Source organism: Bos indicus x Bos taurus, chromosome 1, assembly GCF_003369695.1.
Source record: "Bos indicus x Bos taurus breed Angus x Brahman F1 hybrid chromosome 1, Bos_hybrid_MaternalHap_v2.0, whole genome shotgun sequence".
NCBI classification, from domain to species: domain Eukaryota; kingdom Metazoa; phylum Chordata; class Mammalia; order Artiodactyla; family Bovidae; genus Bos; species Bos indicus x Bos taurus.
The window spans coordinates 68,515,584-68,538,125 of record NC_040076.1 but is presented as its reverse complement, the minus strand read 5'-3'; the positions used below and the strand labels follow the sequence as shown (position 1 = coordinate 68,538,125).

General features: G+C 44.0%; 1 protein-coding gene across 23 annotated transcripts in view; it reads right to left on the bottom strand.

Moving 5' to 3' along the window:
* KALRN (kalirin RhoGEF kinase) overlaps positions 1-22,542 on the bottom strand; it is a 692,612-nt gene that overhangs the window by 325,084 nt on the left and 344,986 nt on the right. For all 23 annotated transcript variants that reach the window (XM_027536336.1, XM_027536351.1, XM_027536368.1 and 20 more), the window contains exon 11: positions 4,002-4,193. In XM_027536336.1, coding sequence (XP_027392137.1) covers positions 4,002-4,193 — 192 coding nt within the window. The remainder of the gene's footprint in view (positions 1-4,001; positions 4,194-22,542) is intronic.

Genomic DNA, 22,542 nt, shown 5'->3' with positions numbered 1-22,542 from the left:
TGGAGTCAAGAGTTAATTGACCAGGATCAGCCAGGATCCACACTTAGCAAGGTCTGAGAGGCGGTGTGTCTTGAAAGGCATTAAACAGAATAGGGAAAGAGCAAACCACAGGTGTTCCTTCATTAGCCCATTCAAGGATCCTCACTTCTGACTACCCAACAATCCATGTCTGCCTGCTATACAGGCTGTAGAGGAAAGCTCCCACAGGCAACTCAGATTTCCCCACCTGCCTTTCTTTGTTTACACTGTCCGTAGAGTTCAAATCCAAGAACTGGAGTAGATAAATGATGCAATTGAATGGGCTTTCCCTCACCTTTTTATTTTTTCTATTTTCTTTTTTTTAGGAGAAGTGACTAGCTTCTCATTGTCAAGTAAGCCTGTTTAATATTTATTCAGCGTCACTAAGTATCAGACACAGCAGCAGAAATATTAGAATCTATGTTTACACATCTAAACCCACATGTATACTTACATATGAGTACCCCCAATTTAACGAGGGAGAGTCAATAATCTCAGTGAGATCCCAGCATTGTTGATGAGGTACAGACACAGTGCTCCTATCCTGTCTGGGTGGGAAGCTGGAAGCCCCAGGGAAGAATTTCAAGGAAAAATGATGCCTCTGAGTTGAGTTCTTTACAACCTACTTTAGAGATGATCTAAGGATAAATTTTGGAGGGAGTTTTCCACTAGGAAAAAGTGGGTATTAGAATTGTACGACTCAAATTTGTAATGGTCACCATCATAATTATCACAAAATAATAGAGACTAAGTAATTACCCCAAAGACACATAGCCGTGCCCAGTGAAGATCTGGATCTGGAAATCTGGCATCTAAGATCTTGCTGCATCTAACATGTGTGTGTATAACACATATGCATAAGTGTGTACTCACATACACAGGTCGTATTCTCTACTCTGTATAAAAGGGGCCTCAGACTAATTTGGGGGTAGGAAGGTAACTGAGAGGAAACAGGCAGATAAAAAGTCCTAAAGGATGCCCCACCATGAGGAGCCCCACTATGATAGCCACTCAAAATGATACTTTTCTTTCCCTTCTGGAAAAAAGTTAGAATGTATATGATCTGAGAGTTGTAGATCTCTTGAACAGAAAAGGCCTCACAATCACACACCCCTTTGCATCCAGGCAGGACTGCTCCTAATTTCTCTCCTATTTTGGGGTCCCAAAGATAGAGACTATGCTACTTGCCGACAGCCTCAAATAAATTCCTGGGTTTAGAAAACTCTTCCAAGTCTGTTTCCTGGCTGTTGTACGAAAGGCCAATGAGAAACAGCAGGGGCTTTAGAGTCAGAAAGATCTGGGTTCAATCCTTACATTTACCACATCCTCACTACAAGACCTTGGGCAAATTATTAATTTCTCTGATATATAAAATTAGAATTAAAAATGACAATTCTCATTGCTATTGACTAGACAGAGGAATAGTTAGGCACATAGTAGGGGAAATCCGTTTTCGTTCCCTCTCCCTTTCTCCACCTGTCCCAGTAACATCCCACTCACCTTGGTACTATTTCATACAAATGTGGTTGCATAAACTGAGCCATGGTGGGAAAACAAGTCTCAGATTCAAACAGGACCAAACTTAGCAAGGTTTGAGAGCTATCTTGGAAAACAGTGGTTAATAACTGCATCCCTGACTATTCTTTCACTTTTTTCATCTAAGAGCTACCCTGCCTCTGTCTTGGAGTTTGGAAAGGTAAAAAGATGAGTAAGGAGAAGGAAGAAGAGCAGAGGAGACGCGAGAGGGAGACAGGAGGACAGAATGCATGGTAGCAGGTAAGAACACGAGCACAGAATTTAGGAAGACAGGTCAAGACCCTGCTGCACTGAGCAGCTCTGTAACTTCAGACAGGTTCTTTTCTGGGCCTTAGCGTCTTCATTTGAAAATGTGTTGAATAAAGTCTGTATCATAAGATTCTTACGAGGATTACATGAGATGATGTATGTGTCTAGCAAGTAGTCAATATTCAATTAGAAAAAGATACTACCTAATATACACTGAGTGCTTGCAACAGACCAAATCTTAGGCTAGATAAATCACATATATCACACCAGGCTTAATTACTATTATTAATTATGATTATCGACATCAAATAAAGAAGAAGAGGAGAAAAAAAAATCTTGAAATCACATTAGAACCATAAAGGGCCTTAGGGACATTGAGTCTAACTGCGCAACTTTATAAATGCGGCAACCTAAGGCCATTGGAAAAGACTCTGATGCTGGGAGGGATGGGGGGCAGGAGGAAAAGGGGATGACAGAGGATGAGAAGGCTGGATGGCATTACCGACTTGATGGACGTGAGTTTGAGTGAACTCTGGGAGATGGTGATGGACAGGGAGGCCTGGCGTGCTGCGATTCATGGGATTGCAAAGAGTCGGACACGACTGAGCGACTGAACTGAACTGAACTGAAGGCCAGAGACACCGTGATTAGCACAAACACACAGGGTTTTATAGCAGCAGGCTCTGGACTAGAATCCCACCCTCCTTGCTCCATGTCCAGAAGGCTAAAGATGCAGCTAGAGAGCTTTCCTGGGAGCTTCAGTTACCTTTTCAGGAGCAGCACTTCCCTGGAAACTAACCTGGTCCACATCTCCTTTGGCAGCCTACAGCCCCACAGTCCTCACAAGGAACGTGGCTCTTGTTCATTCATGCTCTTTTCTCTCACCCACAGCCTCATAATTAAAAGAGAATACACATGCCTTTGGTTTCTGAGACCTTATTAAGAATCGAGTAAGCCACAGCAAGCAGACAACCAGGCAGGAAAACTTGGATTAAAGCTAATCCCCCCCACACCCCCCTTGCTTTACAGACTCTCATCAGAGGGTGGTTGTAGGTCCCATGGAGAAGAAGCAGAGCTAGCTTCACAGGGCTCCCCAGCCCTTCATCTGCCTGGGGAATCTCAGTTAGAAAACATCTTTTCATGTTTAATTCTGATAGACACTGCAATGATCTGTATTCATTCCCACAGAGAGTCAGAAAAGCCTGTGAAGGAGAAACAACCAGGCTTCTTAAGGCATTTCAAATATCAAAAATCAACTTAATTAAGTAAGGTTAATATTTCTTCCTGAGCAGCAATCCAACTTTAATTGATACTTCATAAAAAAATTAATTCCTGGGGGAGTACAAGCATGTATACACCTAATGAGTTCATCTGTCAAGGGTGTTATTACAGAAGATGTTAAATGTGCCTCCTCACCGGCCACTTAGACTGCCCCGTGTTAATCGGAGCCAAAAAGCAACCATAGGTCTGCAACTCTACTGCTCTCTGTGGGCTCTTTGATCCTGCCAACAATGTAACATGATCCATCCTCCTCTACCCTGTCTCCACTCTGTGAATGATTCAGGGGCCAGATTTAAGCCCAGCCTCCTGCATGGACGGCATCCCAGTTTCCCTCCCTTCACTGGCTTTTGCTCCACAATGAGAAAGGTTAGGACACTCTCACTTTATTAGCACACTGTGGCAGACTTCATTAGATGATTTAATCCTCTGTTTAAAAAAAATAAAATAAAAACTTTGAACAGATTTGCAAACTCTCTATATTCCCTGCTGGTAGGAAAGATGATTTAAGTTCTGCAGGACTCTGATTTCTGATGGGAAACATCAACCAAGAGAAACTGGGTGTTGCATGGGAAAGAAATCTCTGATCCTCTATTATTGCCTCTTAAGGTGACTATTTCTATACTAGGAATTCCCAAATTTCTCCAGTTGCAGACTGAATGCTCTAACAGACCCCCCCAAACCATCTGCCTCCCCAGCCCTCTCCTCACTAGAAATAACGAGGAAATTTTGCCCCATATTGGTTGAGACCTCAGTGTAAATTATCAGGAGCAAGTTGTTAATATCATCAACCTCAGGAGGCTAGTAACTTCCAGACCACCCAGGACACCAGGCAGACCTCAGGGAGCTAGGACATCGACCTGACTGTTGCCAGAAAAAAGCAGCCCAGCCCAATGCCCCTCCTTGCTAACTGCCCATACCTCTTTGGTGTGAGTATGGAAGGAGACAGACATGTCCAGCAGAAGCTTCCGCTGCTCCACCCTGCGCACGAAGTCTTGGATGCGCACCTCCAGGTGTCTAGCTGCCTTGTAGATCTCCTCCGGGTCACATTCCCCTGTCTGAGCCAGCTGCTCTGCCGCTTCTAGGAGCTTGTCCGCATTGGTGTATGTATTCTGCCAGCAACGACAGTGAGGAAAAGTCAACTTGCAGTCACGAATGGAGCGTCACGTCTTCCCCCAGCCCACCAGGGCTGCCCAGAGCTGGAGCGCAGTGCGTGGGCACTGAGCCCAGAGCTCCCTAATCTGGCACGGAAGAGCTGAGTGCCCAGCTCACCCACCACCTCCCAGCAAGCCAGCAGCCTGCCTGGCAGCTCAGCACAAGCGGGTACTAGCTCAGTGCCTCCTCTGTGCCTGGGATTTCTCCCAGGTGGGGTGTCCTGGAAAGAAGTGAGCAGACATGCTAGAATCTCCATTCCTCAGCCTCGCCTGGACCCCCTACCCTTAGGGAGATCCACCACTGCCCTCACCTCTCAGGCTGTAACTGCCAGAGTTGGAAATACCTCATCCACAAAGATCAGCTGTGTTTCTATATGAGAACACCAGAGAAATAATAACTGGGAAACTTGCATGACTTTTCCCCCAAGTCCCTTATAACTACTGGTGTTTATCTTTTGGAACAGAGCTATCTCTTTGGAGGGGAAAGGGTCAGAACTCAGGGAACTGACAGAAGGAAGCAGCCACAGCCAGAGTGAGGAGATACAGGCAATTCCCTGTGTGCCCAGTAAAGGCTTAAAGCTTGCAGGAAGGTTGGGGAGGTGTCTGGTGATTTTGTTTATCTTACGCTACTGCATGCACGCACACATGAACACACTCATTCTCACACACACACTCTCCTCCAAACCCCTGTCTATGTTCTCCAGAGCATTTTGAAAAGCAACCAACTTGTAATTATTGCTCATCAGGATGGAGTCACTGCCTCTGCAATACATGTATGTCAGTTAGTACATATATGCCATGGATACAATTTTTCCTGGGTAGGCTTCCTGTAAAAGAGAGTTCCAGACAGACCCTTAATTAGAGCTGGCGGCTCAGATGCACATTATATTTCTCAACACCCTTATAATGACACAAGGCCCAACAAAGTGATGAACAAGTGAACTGGGGATGATATGAAACTGGCGGCAGAAACAGTCAGGATCAAGTGCAAAGTGAGTGGAGAAGTGGAACGAATTTTGTAGCAATGATTGTGCGTGGTGCTTTACTTTGCCTATATCTGAGTGGTCTCCGGTCCCTGGAGAGTTCACTCACCTGAAGACCTGGGTGTTAAAGGTTGAATTGTGTCCCCTCTAAATTTGCATGTTGAAGCCCTCAGCCCCAGGACCTCAGAATGGGGCCCTTATTTGGAGACAGAGTAATGGCAGAGGTAATTAAGATCAAATCATAGTGAAGTAGGATTCCTAATTCAATATGACTGCTGTCTTTACAAAAATAACACCATGTAAAGACAGGTACCTCCCTTGTGGTCTGCGCTTAAAGATAGGTCCCATGTGTCACTCACTGTGGGTTCTTCATGCCAGACACCATGGCTGGTAGACAATAGGCACTTACTAAATGTCTACTGAACGAACAAGACTCAGAGCTTGAATGAGCATGTCATGTCTGGGTAAGTTGAGCTAACCTCACTAAAATTGGAGAGTAGAAGGAAATCATATTTATAAGGCAGGGAAGGGCCAGATAATAGATTTTACAGTGAAAGGGAGAGGAGAGCCGGTGGGAGGGCAACAGGGTCAGCACTAGAAGCAGGGCTCCCTTCTTTACCTGTTTCCCAGCCCTCCTCCCCATCATGACTGGAAAGAGCCTCTAAAATTCAGACCCAGTCATAGCTCTCTTCCACGTAAAACTGTCCAGTGGCTTTCCACTGCCTCTGGGGTAAAACCCCTCAGGGTGCCATGCAAGGCCCCTCTTCATCTGACACTTGTTTTTTCCCTTCAGCCTCAACTCCCCTAAAACAGCCTGTGAAATAAATTGCTTATACTTCTGGAAACTCATAGCACTGGGTCTTCCCCTGTGCTTCTGCCTAGGTTGTCCTTCCCCTACTTTTTTTCCCATGACCAACTCTTACTCACCCTGTAAGACCCAGCCCAGGTGTCACTTCCTCCAGGAAGTCCACCCTGAGATCCACTTCCCTCCCAAGGTTGGCCTATATGAGCCCCTCTGAGCTCTCAGAGTGATCTGTGCCAAACCTCTTCTTGGTTCCTGCCATATTCTAATGCCAGTGTTTGCCTTTCTCATCCACTTAGGGGCAGGCAGTCTTTCACTTCTTTCCCTTGGTGCCTGGTACCAAGTAAGTGCTCTATAAAAATTTAATGAATGAATTAATAAATTAAAGAATACATCAATCCCCACCAATCCTAATGTTCAATCCTTAGCCCCATCAACTACTTGGTACAAGATCTTATATGCTAGAATTTATGTTCAATGTTTAATCTCATTTGGTTTATCCTATTTCCTGGCAGAATCCTGAAATAAGAATGTGCTTATAGAATATAAATTAAAGTGTTAATGGAGCAATTCACTGATACCTGTCATTGCCCCAATTGGGCAATCCTTGTCCCACTGGGGCAAGGATCACAACTGGGGGGGCAACGGGGTCAGCACTAAAAGCTGGGCTCCCTTCTTTACCTGTTTCCCAGCCCTCCTCCCCATCATGACTAGAAAGAGCCTCTAAAATTCAGACCCAGTCACAGCTCTCTTCCACGTAAAACTGTCCAGTGGCTTTCCACTGCCTCTGGGGTAAACCTTCTCACCTTCTGACCAAGCCAACAAGAGTTTCTACCCCAGGGCCAGAATCCAACTCACTATGGGTATAGTTCCTAGGCATTCTTTGGCTCCTCAGTCTCCTATCCTCTGCCTTGGGTTTGATCCCTTGATGACATTTCCTAATTGGCATTGCAAAAATAGGTTACGAGTAGGGGGACATCAATTCCTCAGCCCCTGGGGCTTTTAGGCAGGGCCTGTGGTAACTGGAGCCCTGGGTCAGAGATTTAGGCCATATGGATGGCTGCATTTCCTGTTCTTCCCTCCCTCCATGCCTGTGTCTACCAGGTAAAAAGTTCTAGATAATTCAGCCCTTACGTTGATGGGCATAAATCTCATCTTCACCTCATTGTGCTTTGCAGATCCTGCTTTTTGTTTTACAAACTGAAGGTTTGTGGCAACCCTGTGTTAAGCAAGTCTATCAGCATTGTTTTTCCAACATCAGCTCACTTCATGTCTCTATGTCACATTTTGGTAATGCTTGCAATATTTTAAATTCTTTCATTATCATTATCTTTGTTGATTTTTGATCATTGATCTTTGATGTTACTACTAGGACTTACTGAAGGCTCAAATGATGGCTAGCATTTTCTAGCAATAAAGCATTTTTCAATATCATGGAGGGCATTTATTCATTTACATTGAAGGTCTCTTTACATCTGATCATTTCTACAGCTGTGCATACACAAATAACTCAAACATGAATCCTCCAGAAATTTAGGTTCATATTTGACTTCAAAAACACATCTCTAAAAGTCCCAAACTGAATCCTCCAGGAATTTAGGTTCATATTTGACTCTATAAACACATCTCTGACAGTACCATCAACTCCCCAAGTCAACATATCCTTCTGGAATCCTGCGCCCCTACTGGATCACATTTACTTTTCTCGATCACACTGAGCTAATAACAGAAACCAGGGGTGTGTTTTCCCTTCGTAATGTACCTATATCCTAGATTTCAGTTTCCAAGTGTCCTGAAGAAAGCTTCTGATAGAACCAACAACTAGGTAGGGTGTTACAGCATTATGTATCGGAACTCAGATGATCACACATGTCACCATCACAGTGAGGACAGGGGCTGGGCCTAACCCAAATCTTCCTGGGACATCCTAAGTCTGTAAGAATCTCCCAAAGTTCAGCCTGTAGCTGGGCAAGTCTCTCCTGATGAAGAATACCCAAAGTGCTGTAACTCTCCCGAGGGACAGGATAAAGCTCTAGACTTAAGTCAGGAAGCCTATCAGTATGATGCAGGAGACTCTCTAGGATGGCCATGGAGATGAGATTTCCACACACGCTGATGACCCTGAGCTGGGAGCAGTGGCTCAGGGCAGGCAGAATGGCCGTGAGATGGGAGTCCATGATCCCATACAGGTTTAAGTCCAGTTCTTCCAGAGAGCCTACAACTTTCTCCAGCAGAACTTGGAGGAGCTCAGGACTAAAGCTGGTCAGGATAACACCACTCAGATTCAGGCCCTTTAGCTGATAGATGTTCAGTCTCTGGGACAGATTGGTCAAGTCAGATTCTCTAGACAGGCAGTTGGTTACTGAGAGGTTGTCCAAGGCGGGTCTTCAGGCATCTGAGTATCTGGCTCAGATGGCCTTCCAAGAAAGATGGAGATTCCATTAGGAGATACTGGAGGTACTACAGCCTGAGGATCTGAGAAGTAAATTGCAGAAGATGCTGATTGTCCTGATCCTCAACAGCAGACACATGAATGGGGCAGAGAAGGAGTTTCTGAACATTGCTCATCTTGCCCAGCTGATCCTCAGCTGGCCAGAGTGGACAGCTTCTGAGTGAAACTCAAATCCACCTCCTGTACACAGTCCAGCTTCACTAAACTGAGAACTCTCTTAATATCTTCCGTAGACACTGAAATAACCTTCATCTTCTTACAGCATAGGTGTATAGAGCCTTTTCTCTGTCCCACCCACATGAAGAAGTAAGCGGGGAATTTACCCAGGCCTTTTTCTTGAGACAAAGTTCTATGACTACCTCCCAGGGAGCCAAGGGATGCTTTGTCCTTGACATGTCCTCAGCCACTGGTGCCATCGGTGAGCTTGAGGGTACATAGTCCATGTCTCCAGACCACGTCCTCCAGAAGTCCCAGCCAGTATTCCTCAAGTCCAGCACCTGAAATTTGTACTTCCTGGGGTGAACCTTCTGGGCCAGCAGGATATCAAGGCCATCCAGCACTGCTTGTAAGGTTCCCTTGTAAGGCTGCTGCATCAGGCCCCCCAGAGTCAGGTGGGCAAAGGGCCAGGCTTGCACCATGGCCTTCAGGGTCTCACTATGTCTGCCAGAGAAGGTGACCATGAATAATGGTGGGTAGAGCTCAGTAGGCAGACACTCCAAAGAGGTGATGGCTGAGGCTTCGTCTCTCATCAGGCTTACTGCTGCTAAGTTCACAAATCTGGGTGGGTTGTGAACACTCATCCTGACTCTTCTCTGAATGGAATCCAGCTCTGATCTGTTTGGTGGGTTGCTCAGACCTCAGACTTGGTGGAGAACACAGGCAGTGACTCCAGAGTGAGAAGCTTCTGCATCTCTTCTTTGATGATTGATGCTTTTATAGAACTTTTCTAACCACATCTGCCCTCCTTCCAACCACTAACTTCTAATCAGAAGGCACTTCCTGATAAGATTCCACAGTGCCCCTCAGGTTAACCCTGACTGGGTTACTGTCAATCTCCATATGAATTGATTGAGTCAGACCTTCATTAATAAAAGAGAAAGAACAGGGGGAGAGGTGGTGGCATCAAGGATTTATTCATTGATTTACCTCAAAAAATTGGATTGAGTTTTGCTAATATGGACAGTTGTATCCCTGGATGTGAGAAAGGGAAAGGATTATGGGTTTCTGACATTACACAAAAAGCTAAGTCAAAAACAATGTCTTCAACATATCATTGTTGGGAGATCTTTGGCAAAATCAAAGTTGTTAAATGTCCCAGAATTAAAACAGCTTCATAAAGGCAGTGGTATCATTTCCAAAGGAAACAAAATAAACTCCTATTTCTTTCAAGTTGTCACTTAGGTGTTATATGAGGAAGATAGCAAATTATGAGTGTATTCAGAGAGTTAAGGGATGTGCAATTGGAGATGTGGTTGGACCTCCAGATTCAAGTTCTGACTTATTTAAAGAACATCTAGTCAAAATCCTAATGAGAATTAAGGGTGGGTGATGGGCAGTGTGGTGGTGGCCATTCCTAAAGGGACCCTGTGAATGACTCAAACAGCATCATATATGTTGTTTTTTTGTTTGCTTTTCTCTTGGGAAAGAGGGACATTAAAGACTTTTCTTTGGGTGATATTTAGAAATTAAACACAAGAGGCTAAGAGGAGACAGTGTCATCTTTGAGGGTGTTTCCTCCTAGAATGTTGCGATCAGGACAGCAAATTGACATGAAAAGACTAAATCTGAGAATGTGAGCAAAGGGAGACATGACCAGCTCTGCACAGGAGGGCATTTTCATGTCTGGGAGTCAATGATGGTGGTCATTGTGGGCTCTTTGGGAACTTGGAGCAGGGGGTGAAACAAATGTGGATCAGTCCGACCTAACCTTGTGCTCAACATGGCCACTGCTACCAGTAAACACTGTCTTTCAGGTTCTTCACACAGGGGATGAGCCGAGATGGCAACTGACCGCAGGCGTATTCTAGGGACATCACCAGATGGTCAACACCAAAATCAGATTGGTTATATTCTTTGCAGCTAAAGATGGAGAAGCTCTATACAGTCAGCAAAAACAAGAACAGGAGCTGACTGTAGCTCAGATCATGAACCCCTTGTTGCAAAATTAAGACTTAAATTGAAGAAAGTAGGGAAAACCATTAGGCAATTTGGGTATGACCTAAATCAAATACCTTACGTTTATACAGTGGAAGTGACAAACAGATTCAAGGGATTAGATCTGGTAGACACAGAGCCTGAAGAACTATGGATGGAGGTTCATGACATTGTACAGGAGGCAGTGATCAAGACCATCCCCGAGAAAAAGAAATGCAAAAAGGCAAAATGCTTGTTTGAGGAGGCTTTATAAAATTGCTGAGAAAAGAAGAGAAGTGAAAGGCAAAGGAGAAAAAAAGAAAGATATACTCATTTAAATGCAGAGTTCCAAAGAACAGTAAGGAGAGATAAGAAAGTCTTTTTAAGTGAACAATGCAAAGAAATAGAGGAAAACAACAGAATAGGAAAGACTAGAGATCTCTTCAAGAAAATTAGAACTACCAAGGGAACATTTCATGTAAAGATGGGCACAATAAAGAACAGAAACGGTATGGACCTAACAGAAGCACAAGATATTAAGAGGTGGCAAGAATACAAAGAAGAACTATACAAAAAAGATCTTAATGACCCAGATAACCACAATGGTGTAGTCACTCACCTACAACCAGACATCCTGGAGTGTGAAGTTAAGTGGGCCTTAGGAAGCATCACTACAAACAAAGCTAATGGAGGTGATGGAATTCCAGCTGAGCTTTTTTCAAATCCTAAAAGATGATGCTGTTAAAGTGCTGCACTCAATATGCCAGCAAATTTGGAAAACTCAACAGTGGCCACAGGACTGGGAAAGGTCAGTTTTAATTCCAATCCCAAAGAAGGGCAATGCCAAAGAATGTCCAAACTACCACACAACTGCACTCATTTCACATGCTAGCAAGGTCATGCTCAAAATTCTCCAAGCTAGGCTTCAACAGTACATGAACTGAGAACTTCCAGATGTTCAAGCTGGATTCAGAAAAGGCAGAGGAACCAGAGATCAAATTGCCAACATCTGCTGGATCATCGAAAAAGCAAGAGAATTCCAGAAAAACATCTGCTTCATTGACTATGCTAAAGCCTTTGTGTGGATCACAACAAACTGTGGAACATTCTTCAAGAGATGGGAATACCAGACCATCTTATCTGCCTCCTGAGAAACCTGTATGCAGGTTAAGAAGCAACAGTTAGAACTGAACATGGAACAACATACTGTTTCAAAATTGGGAAAGGAGTGCATCAAAGCTGTATATTGTCACCTTGTTTATTTAACTTACATACAGAGTACATCATGTGAAATGCCAGGCTGGATGAAGTACAAGCTGGAATCAAGATTGTCAGGAGAAATATCAATAACTTAGATATGCAGATGACACCACCCTAATGGCAGATAGTGAAGAGGAACTGAAGAGCCTCTTGATGAAGGTGAAAGAGGAGAGTGAAAAAGCTAGCTTAAAACTCAACATTCAAAAACTAAGATCATGGCATCCGGTCCCATCACTTCATGGCAAATAGATGGGGAAAAAATGGAAACAGTAACAGACTTTATTTTCTCGGGCTCCAAAATCACTGCAGATGGTGACTACAACCATGAAATTAAAAGGCACTTGCTCCTTGGAAGAAAAGTCTAGATTTGTCTGACAAATCTAGATAGCATATTAAAAAGCAGACACATTACTTTGCCAACAAAGGTCCAAACAGTCAAAGCTATGGTTTGTCCAGTAGTCATGGATGCGAGAGTGGACCATAAAGAAGGGTGAGCGCTGAAGAATTGATGCTTCTGAACTGTGGTGTTGGAGAAGACTCCTGAGAGTCCCTTGGACTGCAAGATCAAACCAGTCAATCCTAAAAGAAATCAACCCTGAATACTTACTGGAAGGACTGATGCTGAAGCTGAAGCTCCAGTACTTTGTTCACCTGATGCCAAGAGCCGACTCACTGAAAAAGGTCCTGACGCAGGCAAAGATTGAAGGCAGGAGGAGAAGTGGGTGGTAGAGGATGAGATGGTTAGATAGCATCACTGACTCAATGGATATGAATTTGAGCAAACTCCGGGAGATAGTGAAGGACAAGGAAGCCTGGCGTACTGCAGCCCATGGGGTTGCAAAGAGTAGGACAGGACTGACTGACTGAACAACAATATTCTAGGGACTCTGGGAGCTGAACCATAATCCCTCACATTTGGTTATTCTCACAATATTTTAAATTCTTTCATTATCATTATCTTTGTTGATTTCTGACCAGTGATCTTTGATGTTACTACTATAACTTGCTGAAAGCTCAGATGATGGTTAGTATTTTTTTAGCATTAAAGCATTTTTTAAAAAGTCATATACATTGTTTTTTTAGACATAATGCTATGGCACACTTAACAGACAAAACTTTTATATGCACTGGGAAACCAAGATTCATGTGGCTCACTTTGTTTTGGTATTTGGTTTATTGCAGTGGTCTGAAAGTGAACCCACAACAGCTCTGAGGTATGCCTTCCTTCCATTCCCCCTGCTGCAGCCTTGGCTCATGACTTTATGCCTTTCCTCAGGGAGGAAACAGAGCATTGCAGGATAACTTGTCTCTAAAAACATTGGCATCCCAGCAATCTAGCTGTGGTTTCAGCCTCCTTAGGCTGAAGCAGAAGGATGAGAAGTAGGCTTTTTAAAGACAGAGTGTGGAAGAGGCGGCGAGTGAAAACACTTGTGGAGTTAAGAGGTGACCTCCTTGATAACATGAAGTTAGCACTCTGGGCCCTGTGCTCTGGGGATGAGGACGGATGAGGATGGATAAGGCCAAAGTTCCTCTTATAATTCAAAAGAGGTAGTGTGGACCGGAGGATGTAACAACCAGAGGGCCAGTATAGAACTGTCCCCTCCTGACGATTATTTTTCCAGGCTTGGAAATGGACATTTGCCTTATCTCCTAGTGTAGCTAGTCCTAAGTTTAAGGATAAGTAGTGATCCAAAAGTTCCTTTGTAAGACTCTTATTTAGCACCAGGAGTGTATATTCCATGTAAATGGGAGTTAGATTCCCAGGACAAAATAGAGAAAATCAGTTGAGCACATAGCATTTTTTTTTTTTTTTTGGCTATGCTGCATGGCATGTGGGATTTTAGTTACTTAATCAGGGATTAAATCTGAGCCCCCTGCAGTGGAAGAGCAGAGTCTTTACCACTGGGAAGACTCCATACCATATTTAAAATATAGTACTAGCTTCTCAGGTGGCTCAGTGGTAAAGAATCCACCTGTCCATACAGAAGATACAGGAGACCCAGATTTGATCCCTGGGTTGGGAAGACCTGCTGGAGGAGGAAATGGCAACCCATTCCAGTATTCTTGCCTGAAAAAAAATCCCATGGACTGAGGAACTTGGGGGTTACAGTCCATGGGATCTCAAAGAGGCAGACATGACTGCGTACGCAAGCTCACTGATACAGCACATCAGTACAGTCAAAATGTATAACTAGGGTGATACAGGAAAATGCTTTTCGGTTTTCATTCCAGGGCATCAGGCACATATTTCTCCATCATCTGTTGGCTCTTGGAGAGGACGAAGGGATGGACTCTGATGATAGCAAAGTGGTCTTTGGTGGGAAGCAATAGGATGGAAAGGAGGAAACCACTTGGTGCCAGTGATGGGTTAACCCACCACATTACGTCTGCTGGAAGGACATCTGCCTACATATCCTGAATAAAGGAATAAACAGTAGTTGTCTCCATGAGGACAATTTGTGTGTCCAAACAAGGAGTAACTAATGACTACTCCTAATCAGATGCTCCTTCAATTGGAGACTGTCTATACAAATCTGCTACAAGTCTACTAATTGGGACTGATACCAAAAATAACTATTGCACTTGCCAATACTTCCCAACACAAATAGTGTGGGAGCTGAGAGTATCTCTGGGAACCTAAACACTGGCTTTATCACATTTACATATACAATCATCACCCTGTCCCATTCTCATACACATCTCTACTTGCTGGAAAGCATTTTCCTCTGCACGTCTAAAATGTTTCAACACCTCTTCCTATTAACAATAAGTGGTGTATTTTCAGAACTCCACATTTTTAAAGTAAAGTTTTATTTCCTATAGTCTAACTTTTATGTGTTTAAGAACACCTAGACTGAGTAATTCTGAGAAAAGAATAGCAGTTGTTCTTTGCCAGGGTGTTCTCCTTTACTGATTTTCTCTTTCCTTCTTATCCTCAGTAACCCTCTTCATTTACAGGCTATGCTTTAACCTTGATGTATTTTCTTTTAGTTGCAGGCCAGAAGCTGAGTATCTAGGTATTCTCAGGCGAAACAGCAGAAGAGATAACAAGAATTAACTATTAGCATATTACCTATTTAATATAATGATAAAAAGCAATGCTTTGTTTCTGGACCAAAAGCCAGGGTCAATCCTAGAGGCTGCCAATACTGGTTACAAAACATGATCTGTCAGAAAACATCAGGACCAGCTTGTAAGAAAGGACCAACCAGATTTCAGAAAATTTGGCCACCCCAGGGGACTGAGACACAAAGCAAGGAAGGACTTTCTCCTGGACTCTTCCCACCTACGCCTCCAGGGCAGAGAGAGCAGTGGATGGCAGAGACTGGGCCAGGTCTGATGCTCAGACTGAACAAAAGAAGACGGTATATACAGGAAGGGACCTAGAGGCCAGAGACTGGCCTAGAGCTGCAGGCTGGGACTAAAAGAAGAGTGAGGAGAGAGAGCCCTAGGGAGCTGAGCAATTAGAAGATCAAAACCAGGAGAGTGCCATGCAGACACAAAGCTCTGAAGACTGCTCCTGCTGCTGCTGCTACTAAGTCGCTTCAGTCGTGTCTGACTCTGTGTGACCCCATAGACGGCAGCCCACCAGGCTCCCCCGTACCTGGGATTCTCCAGGCAAGAATACTGGAGTGGGTTGCCATTTCCTCCTCCAATGTAGGAAAGTGAAAAGTCTAAGTGAAGTCGCTCAGTCGTGTCTGACTCAGAGGGAAGTATTTAATCCTTTTCCCACTAAGCAAGTCCCAGATGCAGCCAGCTGGCAACTATATTGCTGCTGGGAAGCAACCCACCACCCCAGCATTATGGGAATTTGATAACACAGTCTCCACCCTGGCTACCCTTCCCCTCCTTCCTCCTCGTCACTCAGCTCAAATGGGCAAAATAATGGAGGGGAACATGTAACCACAAAAGAAGAATAAGGACAAAAATGTTTTAGAAGTGAAGAAGGCAGACCTAAGTGTTCAGATATGAATTTGTGGATTGCCCAGTAGCCTGGCCCTATAAAGTTCATTCTCACGTGGAATTCTTGAAGCCAAAAAATAGCGGTTGGTGAGACAGGATCTCCATGGAACAGAGATAAGTAGGGCCACCTGCTGCAGGGTTTGGCAATTCAAGAGATTGGGGAGGCGGGGAGCTGTACCCAAAATGCTGTTCTCTCTCAAAAGAGTAACTTTGCACTGTTGCTGTTTTTCCTGTTTTCCATATTCTATGTTTGGCTGTCAGTGGGAGGCAGTGGGCGGGAAGAGGGAGAAGGCAGGCCTTTGGAGAAAGACAGTTGGTTTGAAAATACTGCTGAAAGCCTTGGGGCTTGTGGACTTACTTTCTCTTCTGTTCTATCCTGAAAAGGGCAGACAAAAAAAGATGTGCCTGACCCAGGGAAATGGGGGTCAGGTGAAAGGGGGAATGAGCAGAGGGGCTGGTCCACACTTCTGCTTCTGCCCCAGTGAGCACAGTGCTTCTCGAGCCCTTTCACCCCCATGTGGTCACATATAGCCCTAAGTGTCCACATTCCGATCTGAAGGGAGCCCACTGCCTATGACCCTCTTTATGAATGGTGTTCCTGCTCATTTTCAACTTCATGGACCCTGGACCCCTATCTGCCCTGTTCTTATCATAGCTAACCTCCCTGGGTTTCATCCATAGACTCTACGAAACAGGGTCTCTTAACAGCAGCACTGATATCATTTTGGGCTGGATAATTCTATGTTAGGGGGCTGTTATGGGTTGAGTTCTGTTCTTCCAAAAAGGTATGTTGCAACCTTAATGGCCAGTACCTGAGAATGTGACTTTTTTTTTAAAGAAATAGTGTCAATGAAGGTAGAATTAGTTGAGGTCAGACTGGAGTTGGGTGGGCTGTAATCCACTATGACTTGTGGCCTTATAAAAAGATGAGTTCAGGAACATACAGATACAGAGAGGGCACTGTGTGACACGAAGGCCAAGGCTGGAGTGATACAAAGGAATACCAAAAACTGTCAGCAAACACCAGAAGTCCAGAGAGAGGCTCGGAACAGATTCTCCCTTACAGAAGGAACTAACCTACAAATACCTTGATTTTAGTCTTTGAGCCTCCGGAACTGTGAGACAATACACTTCTGTTGTTTTAAGCCACCCAGTCTGTGGTCCTTTGTTACAGTAGCCCTAGGAAATTAACACAGGGCTGTTCTCTGTACTGCAGGGTGTTTAGCTGCATCCCTGCCCTCGACCCACAGGATGCCAAAAGCAATGCCTTCCCCAGATGCCAACCCAGAATGTCCTCGGACATTGACAGACATGCCCTGGGTGGAGGTGGGGGATGGGCAAAAATGTCTTCCAGTGGAGAAGTTCTTTTAGATCATAAGACCATCAAGGAAGCTCCAGTGAGGGAGCCCATACAACCTCCTTAGCTTATACTGCTTTTCTGACAGTCCCTCAGATGGCAGAAGCCTTAAGAAATCTAATCCTGTGGTTCGCATAGGACAGGACTGGGCAGTAGATCAAGGAGCCTGGGGGAGAAAAGCAGTGTTCAGGTCCTACCCCAGATTACTCAAATCAGAATGGGAGCTAAGGAGGAGGTGGGGGAGGGGAGTATCCAGCAGCATATGTTTTTAAAAACTTAAACTTATATGTAGAGTACATCATTCTAAACACTAAGTTGGATGAATCACAAGCTGGAATTAAGATTGCCAGGAGAAATATCAATAATCTCATGCAGATGATACCATCCTAATGGCAGAAAGTAAAGAGGAACTGAAGAGCCTCTTGATGAAGGTGAAAGAGGAGAGTGAAAAAGCTAGCTTAAAACTCAACATTCAAAAAATGAAGATCATGGCATCTGGTACCATCACTTCATGGCAAATAGATGGGAAAAAATGGGAAAGTAATAGACTTTTTCTTGGACTCCAAAATCCGCAGACAGTGACTGCAGCCATGAAATTAAAAAATGCTTGCTCCTTGGAAGAAAAGCTATGACAAACCTAGACAGCATATTAAAAAGCAGACACATCATTTTGCGAACAAAGGTCTGTATAGTCAAAGCTATGATCTTTCCAGTAGTCATGTACAGATGTGAGAGTTGGACCATAAGGAAGGCTAAGCACTGAAGAATTGATGCTTCTGAACTGTGGTGCTGGAAAAGACTCGTGAGAGTCCCTTGGACTGCAAGGAGATCAAACCAGTCAGTCCTGAAGGAGATCAACCCTAAATATTCATTGGAAGGACTGATGCCAAAGCTGAAGCTCCAATACTTTGGCCACCTGATGGAAAGAGCCGACTCATTGGAAAAGACCCTGATGCTGAGAAAGATTGAGGGCATGAGGAGAAGGGGACAAGAGAGGATGAGATGGTTGGATGGCATCACTGACTCAATGGACATGAGTTTGAGCAAACTCTAGGAGATAGTAAAGGACAGGGAAGCCTGGTGTGCTGCAGTCCATGGGGTCCCAAAGACTCGGACATGACTGAGCAACTCAACAACAACAAAAGTGTTAGTCACTCAGTCATGTCTGACTCTTTTCGACCCCATGGACTGTAGTCCAGGCTCTGTCTGTGGAATTCTATATGCAAGAATACTGGAGTGGGTAGCCATTACCTTCTCCAGGGGATCTTCCCAACCCAGGGATCAAACCTGGGTCTCCCACATTGAAGCAGATTCTTTACCATTTGAGCCACCAGGGAAGCCTGTAAAAGCTTCCTAGGTGACTATAATTGCAGTCTCTCCTGCTGCTGCTGCTGCTGCTAAGTCGCTTCAGTCGTGTCTGACTCTGTGCGACCCCATAGATGGCAGCCCACCAGGCTCCCCCGTCCCTGGGATTCTCCAGGCAAGAACACTGAAGTGGGTTGCCATTTCCTTCTCCAATGCATGAAAGTGAAAAGTGAAAGTGAAGTCGCTCAGTCGTGTCCGACTCTTAGCGACCCCATGGACTGCAGCCTACCAGGCTCTTCCGTCCAGGGATTTTCCAGGCAAGAGTACTGGAGTGGGGTGCCATTGCCTTCTCCGATTGCAGTCTCTATCTAAGGTTAAAAGCACTCTCTAGGCGTAGGGCTCACAGCCTGGGCTGAAATTCTAAGGTGACAGGAATCTCATCTTTTGCCCCCAAAGAGCTACAGGTTTTGAATGAATGGTAATATTATTAATGACCGGAAAAACCTGGAGAATTTAGGACTATAATGAATTTAACAGTTTACCTAGTAGCTTAAATACAGTAACTATGGTTTATAACAGTAAAAAATAAACATAACCAGAATGTTCAATACTGGGGGGAGGTTACTACACTGTGGGCTTTCCTGGTGGCTCTGCCTACAATGCAGGAGACCCAGGTTCAATCCCTGGGTTGGGAAGATCCCCTGGAGAAGGAAATGGCCACCCACTCCAGTATTCTTGCCTGGAGAATCCCAGGGACAGAGGAGTCTGGCTGGACATGACTGAGACAACACTTTTAATACACTGTGGTATGACCAAACGAGGCAGTCCTCACGATTATGCTTTGAAGACTATCTAGCAATCTGAGGAAGTATCCCTGATGTAAGATCAAATGAAGAAGTCAGCATAAATCAAAGTATGGTCCTGGTCCTAACTACCTACCTATCTACTGGGAAAAACTACTACTGGTCATGATGGCTGCCAGTTTTGGACCCATCTACAAACATTACTACAGTGGAAGGTAGCAATGCTATTATGTCATGTTATAGATGAGAAAACCGAGGCTTGGAAAGGTGAAAGAATCTGAAATCTCAAATAAGCTCACATAGCTGCTGAATAGTAGATGTCAAGGTGGAATTCACACTCATTTGACTCTAAGCAAAACGTTCTTTGCATTTTGCTGTGCTGACTGGAAACTTGCCAATAAATATTAATAGTTTATATATAACTATCTCTAAGCTATATTAGGGATATGATTTTCCCCACTATTTTCTTGTTTCCAAATGTTCTATGGTCAGCATGTATTAATTTTATAGTCAAAAAAATGGGAAAATCATTTGAAGTAAAAAAATTATATGCAGGGCATTCTTTAGAAATTATTCCAAAAAATAAACCAAATTTTATGTTTACATGTGTTTGCTTCTTTTTGTCTGTGTAAGAAGAAAAACATACAAATTAACTGTGATTGCCTTGGGAGGAAGGGATTAGGAAGTGGGAATGGAGGGATAATTAGCATTTTTATTTACACATATCTTTGCAAGGTTTCGCTTGTTATTGTAACAATTAGGAATCTCTTTCAAACTTTGAAAAATACTAAATAAAAGAAATTTTAAAGGAAAACATGGGGATCTAATATATTTTTGTCAATTGTGTAACATCTAGAAATACAAATAACTTTCATTATAAATGTATTTATGTTAGAGATGGATGCATTTCCTAGTTCTGGGTTCCCAAAGACACTCATGCTTGAGCAACCAGTGTGACGTATTCAGTCATACAAAAACGCACAATCTCTCTGTAGCCCCAGTCAGTGATTTCAGCTTTCTCAGTTTGGATTTTATGACACTGCTCAGCATAGCTCAGAAGAAACATGATTTTGATATGACATATATATATGCAAAAAAGATCCAGTCAAAAATAATCACCTATGAAATCTTGGAAATTATTTCCCCTGGCACAATGCCAGCATCAACTACCCAGGACCCTGAGCTGTCTCCCACAGCAGGAAAAAAATAAGAGACATGTCAAATTTGAAAATACTTAAAAGTGAGGCTGATCCTCAGACAATACTCCCAAGAGCCTCTGTCTGGAATGCTGCTATAGGCTTTGGTTGAAAGCCTTCCTTATCACCATCACATAAATATCAAAGCCCTCATGCCGATGGCATGGAGCTGACAGCAGCACAGAGTGACAGGCAAGGGCCAGTCCTTGGGTACTTATGTGTATGAAACTGACAAGGTGATGTGATTGAAAAGCTTAGGGCCTTTTAAATAAAAGTCAGCAAAATAAAGATGGAGTGATGCAAAGATCAAAGGAATAATAGAAGAATCATTTTCTTCTTCTAGAAGAAGAAAATGATTTTCTTCAGATTCTTCTAGAGGAATCATTGTCTCTCTCCCTATCTTGCTGATGCACTCTGGGACTGTGGTTTCAGTGGCTTTAGAAGGTCCAGGTCACTTATATCTCACCTTCCCCAGGTGTGCCACTAAGATCATCATCATCATCCAAGAGAAATAGGGATTTTAGCCACAGGACTGCTCCAGGGCCCACGGGAGGTGACACATACTGCTCTAGGGTCTACATTCCCTAACCTGATCAGGTCTCCCTGAATGCAAGCCAGCCCTAGAAGGGTTCTGAAGTGTTGGGAAGGACCCTCAGTAAGGGCAAAGGAAAACCTTGGCCTCTGCAGTGGCCCTGAAGGTCTTTCTACTCATGACTGAAATTAGTGAACATGGCCATGCATCCTGAGGCATCCAAAAAAAAAAAAAAGATGAATTATGTTCAGAATGATCTATATATAAAGCATAGAAAGTTTAAACTGTATTTCAGAAAGTTTACCATCAATAAAGATGACCTTTGAAAAGTTTCAGCATGAAGTGGTTAGGATTAAATCTTGGTTCTCTATGAAATAACAGAGTAGTTCATTCTCTAACAATGAGAAGGAAATGAGGTGTGACAGTACAAAGTGATGATGTGATGCTCGGTGTACACTGGATAACAAATGACTGGGTAAATGTATAGGCCTGCAGAAGGTTTCAAAAACAGGCACGTTTTTGAGCCAACTTCAAGAAGTCTAAAATGTGAAGGATAAGAGGAGGAATCTACCAGGCAAGAGAATGGCTTGGGCAAAGGTCCAGATTGGAAAGTTGGGAAGATATGAGAGCTCTTGGCAAGGAGCTAAGAGAGGCACAGTCCTGGGTTTTCCCCCTTCAAGCCAGGGCTGGTGATGGAAAGCTTGCTGGGGGTAAAAAGAAGTGGCACTTGGTTCTTCAGAAGAACAGCCACTCTGTTCAGAGAAGCCCAGTGTAGGAGTCAGAGAGCCTAGCTCTAGTCCTCACTGTGGAATATGTCCAGAACAGTGGCTGTGTGATATGGAACAGTGGTAGGGAGTGGGCTGAAAGAGGCAAGAGAGACAGAGGAAGGAGACCTACACAAAGGATGGGGCCACCTGCACTCCCTCCTCAAAGAGGACCAGGCTCGGAGATCTGCTCTAAGACAGAAGAGACACCATATATCCACCAAGGACCGTTTACCACAAATTGTCCCCCAAAACCCAGGGCCCTCTGAAACCTCAGGATCTCCATTTTCAAAGAGTAAACAACATTTTCTTGTTTCCTTAGGTGATCAATTGAAGACACTCACCCACTGGAGCATTCCTTGGAGCAGAGATGCTGCAGGAGATCAAAGTCTCCCCACATATGGCCTCCAAGGGAAAGGGCAGAATCCAAATAGCTGGAGATCAACTATGAGATAGGGAAGGGTCATAGAGTTCGGTTTCATATCTCATCATTCACCTCATTATCTGGAGTTCTTGAAAGTTCCTAACTTTCACAGACCAAGCAGTATCTTCCATGACCAGACTATACCCATAATGCTCATCATGAGAACCTTGGCATGATCATGAGTAATTAAGTACAACTCCCCTCCCTCAATACAACAAAGGGGAAATTAAGCAATGAGGATTCTTTACTGCTGAGCCAATGGGGAAGCCCAGAGGTTATGTGAACTCAGAAGCAATAAATGGGAGAAAGCTGGCTAGGTGGTAAGGTCTGGCA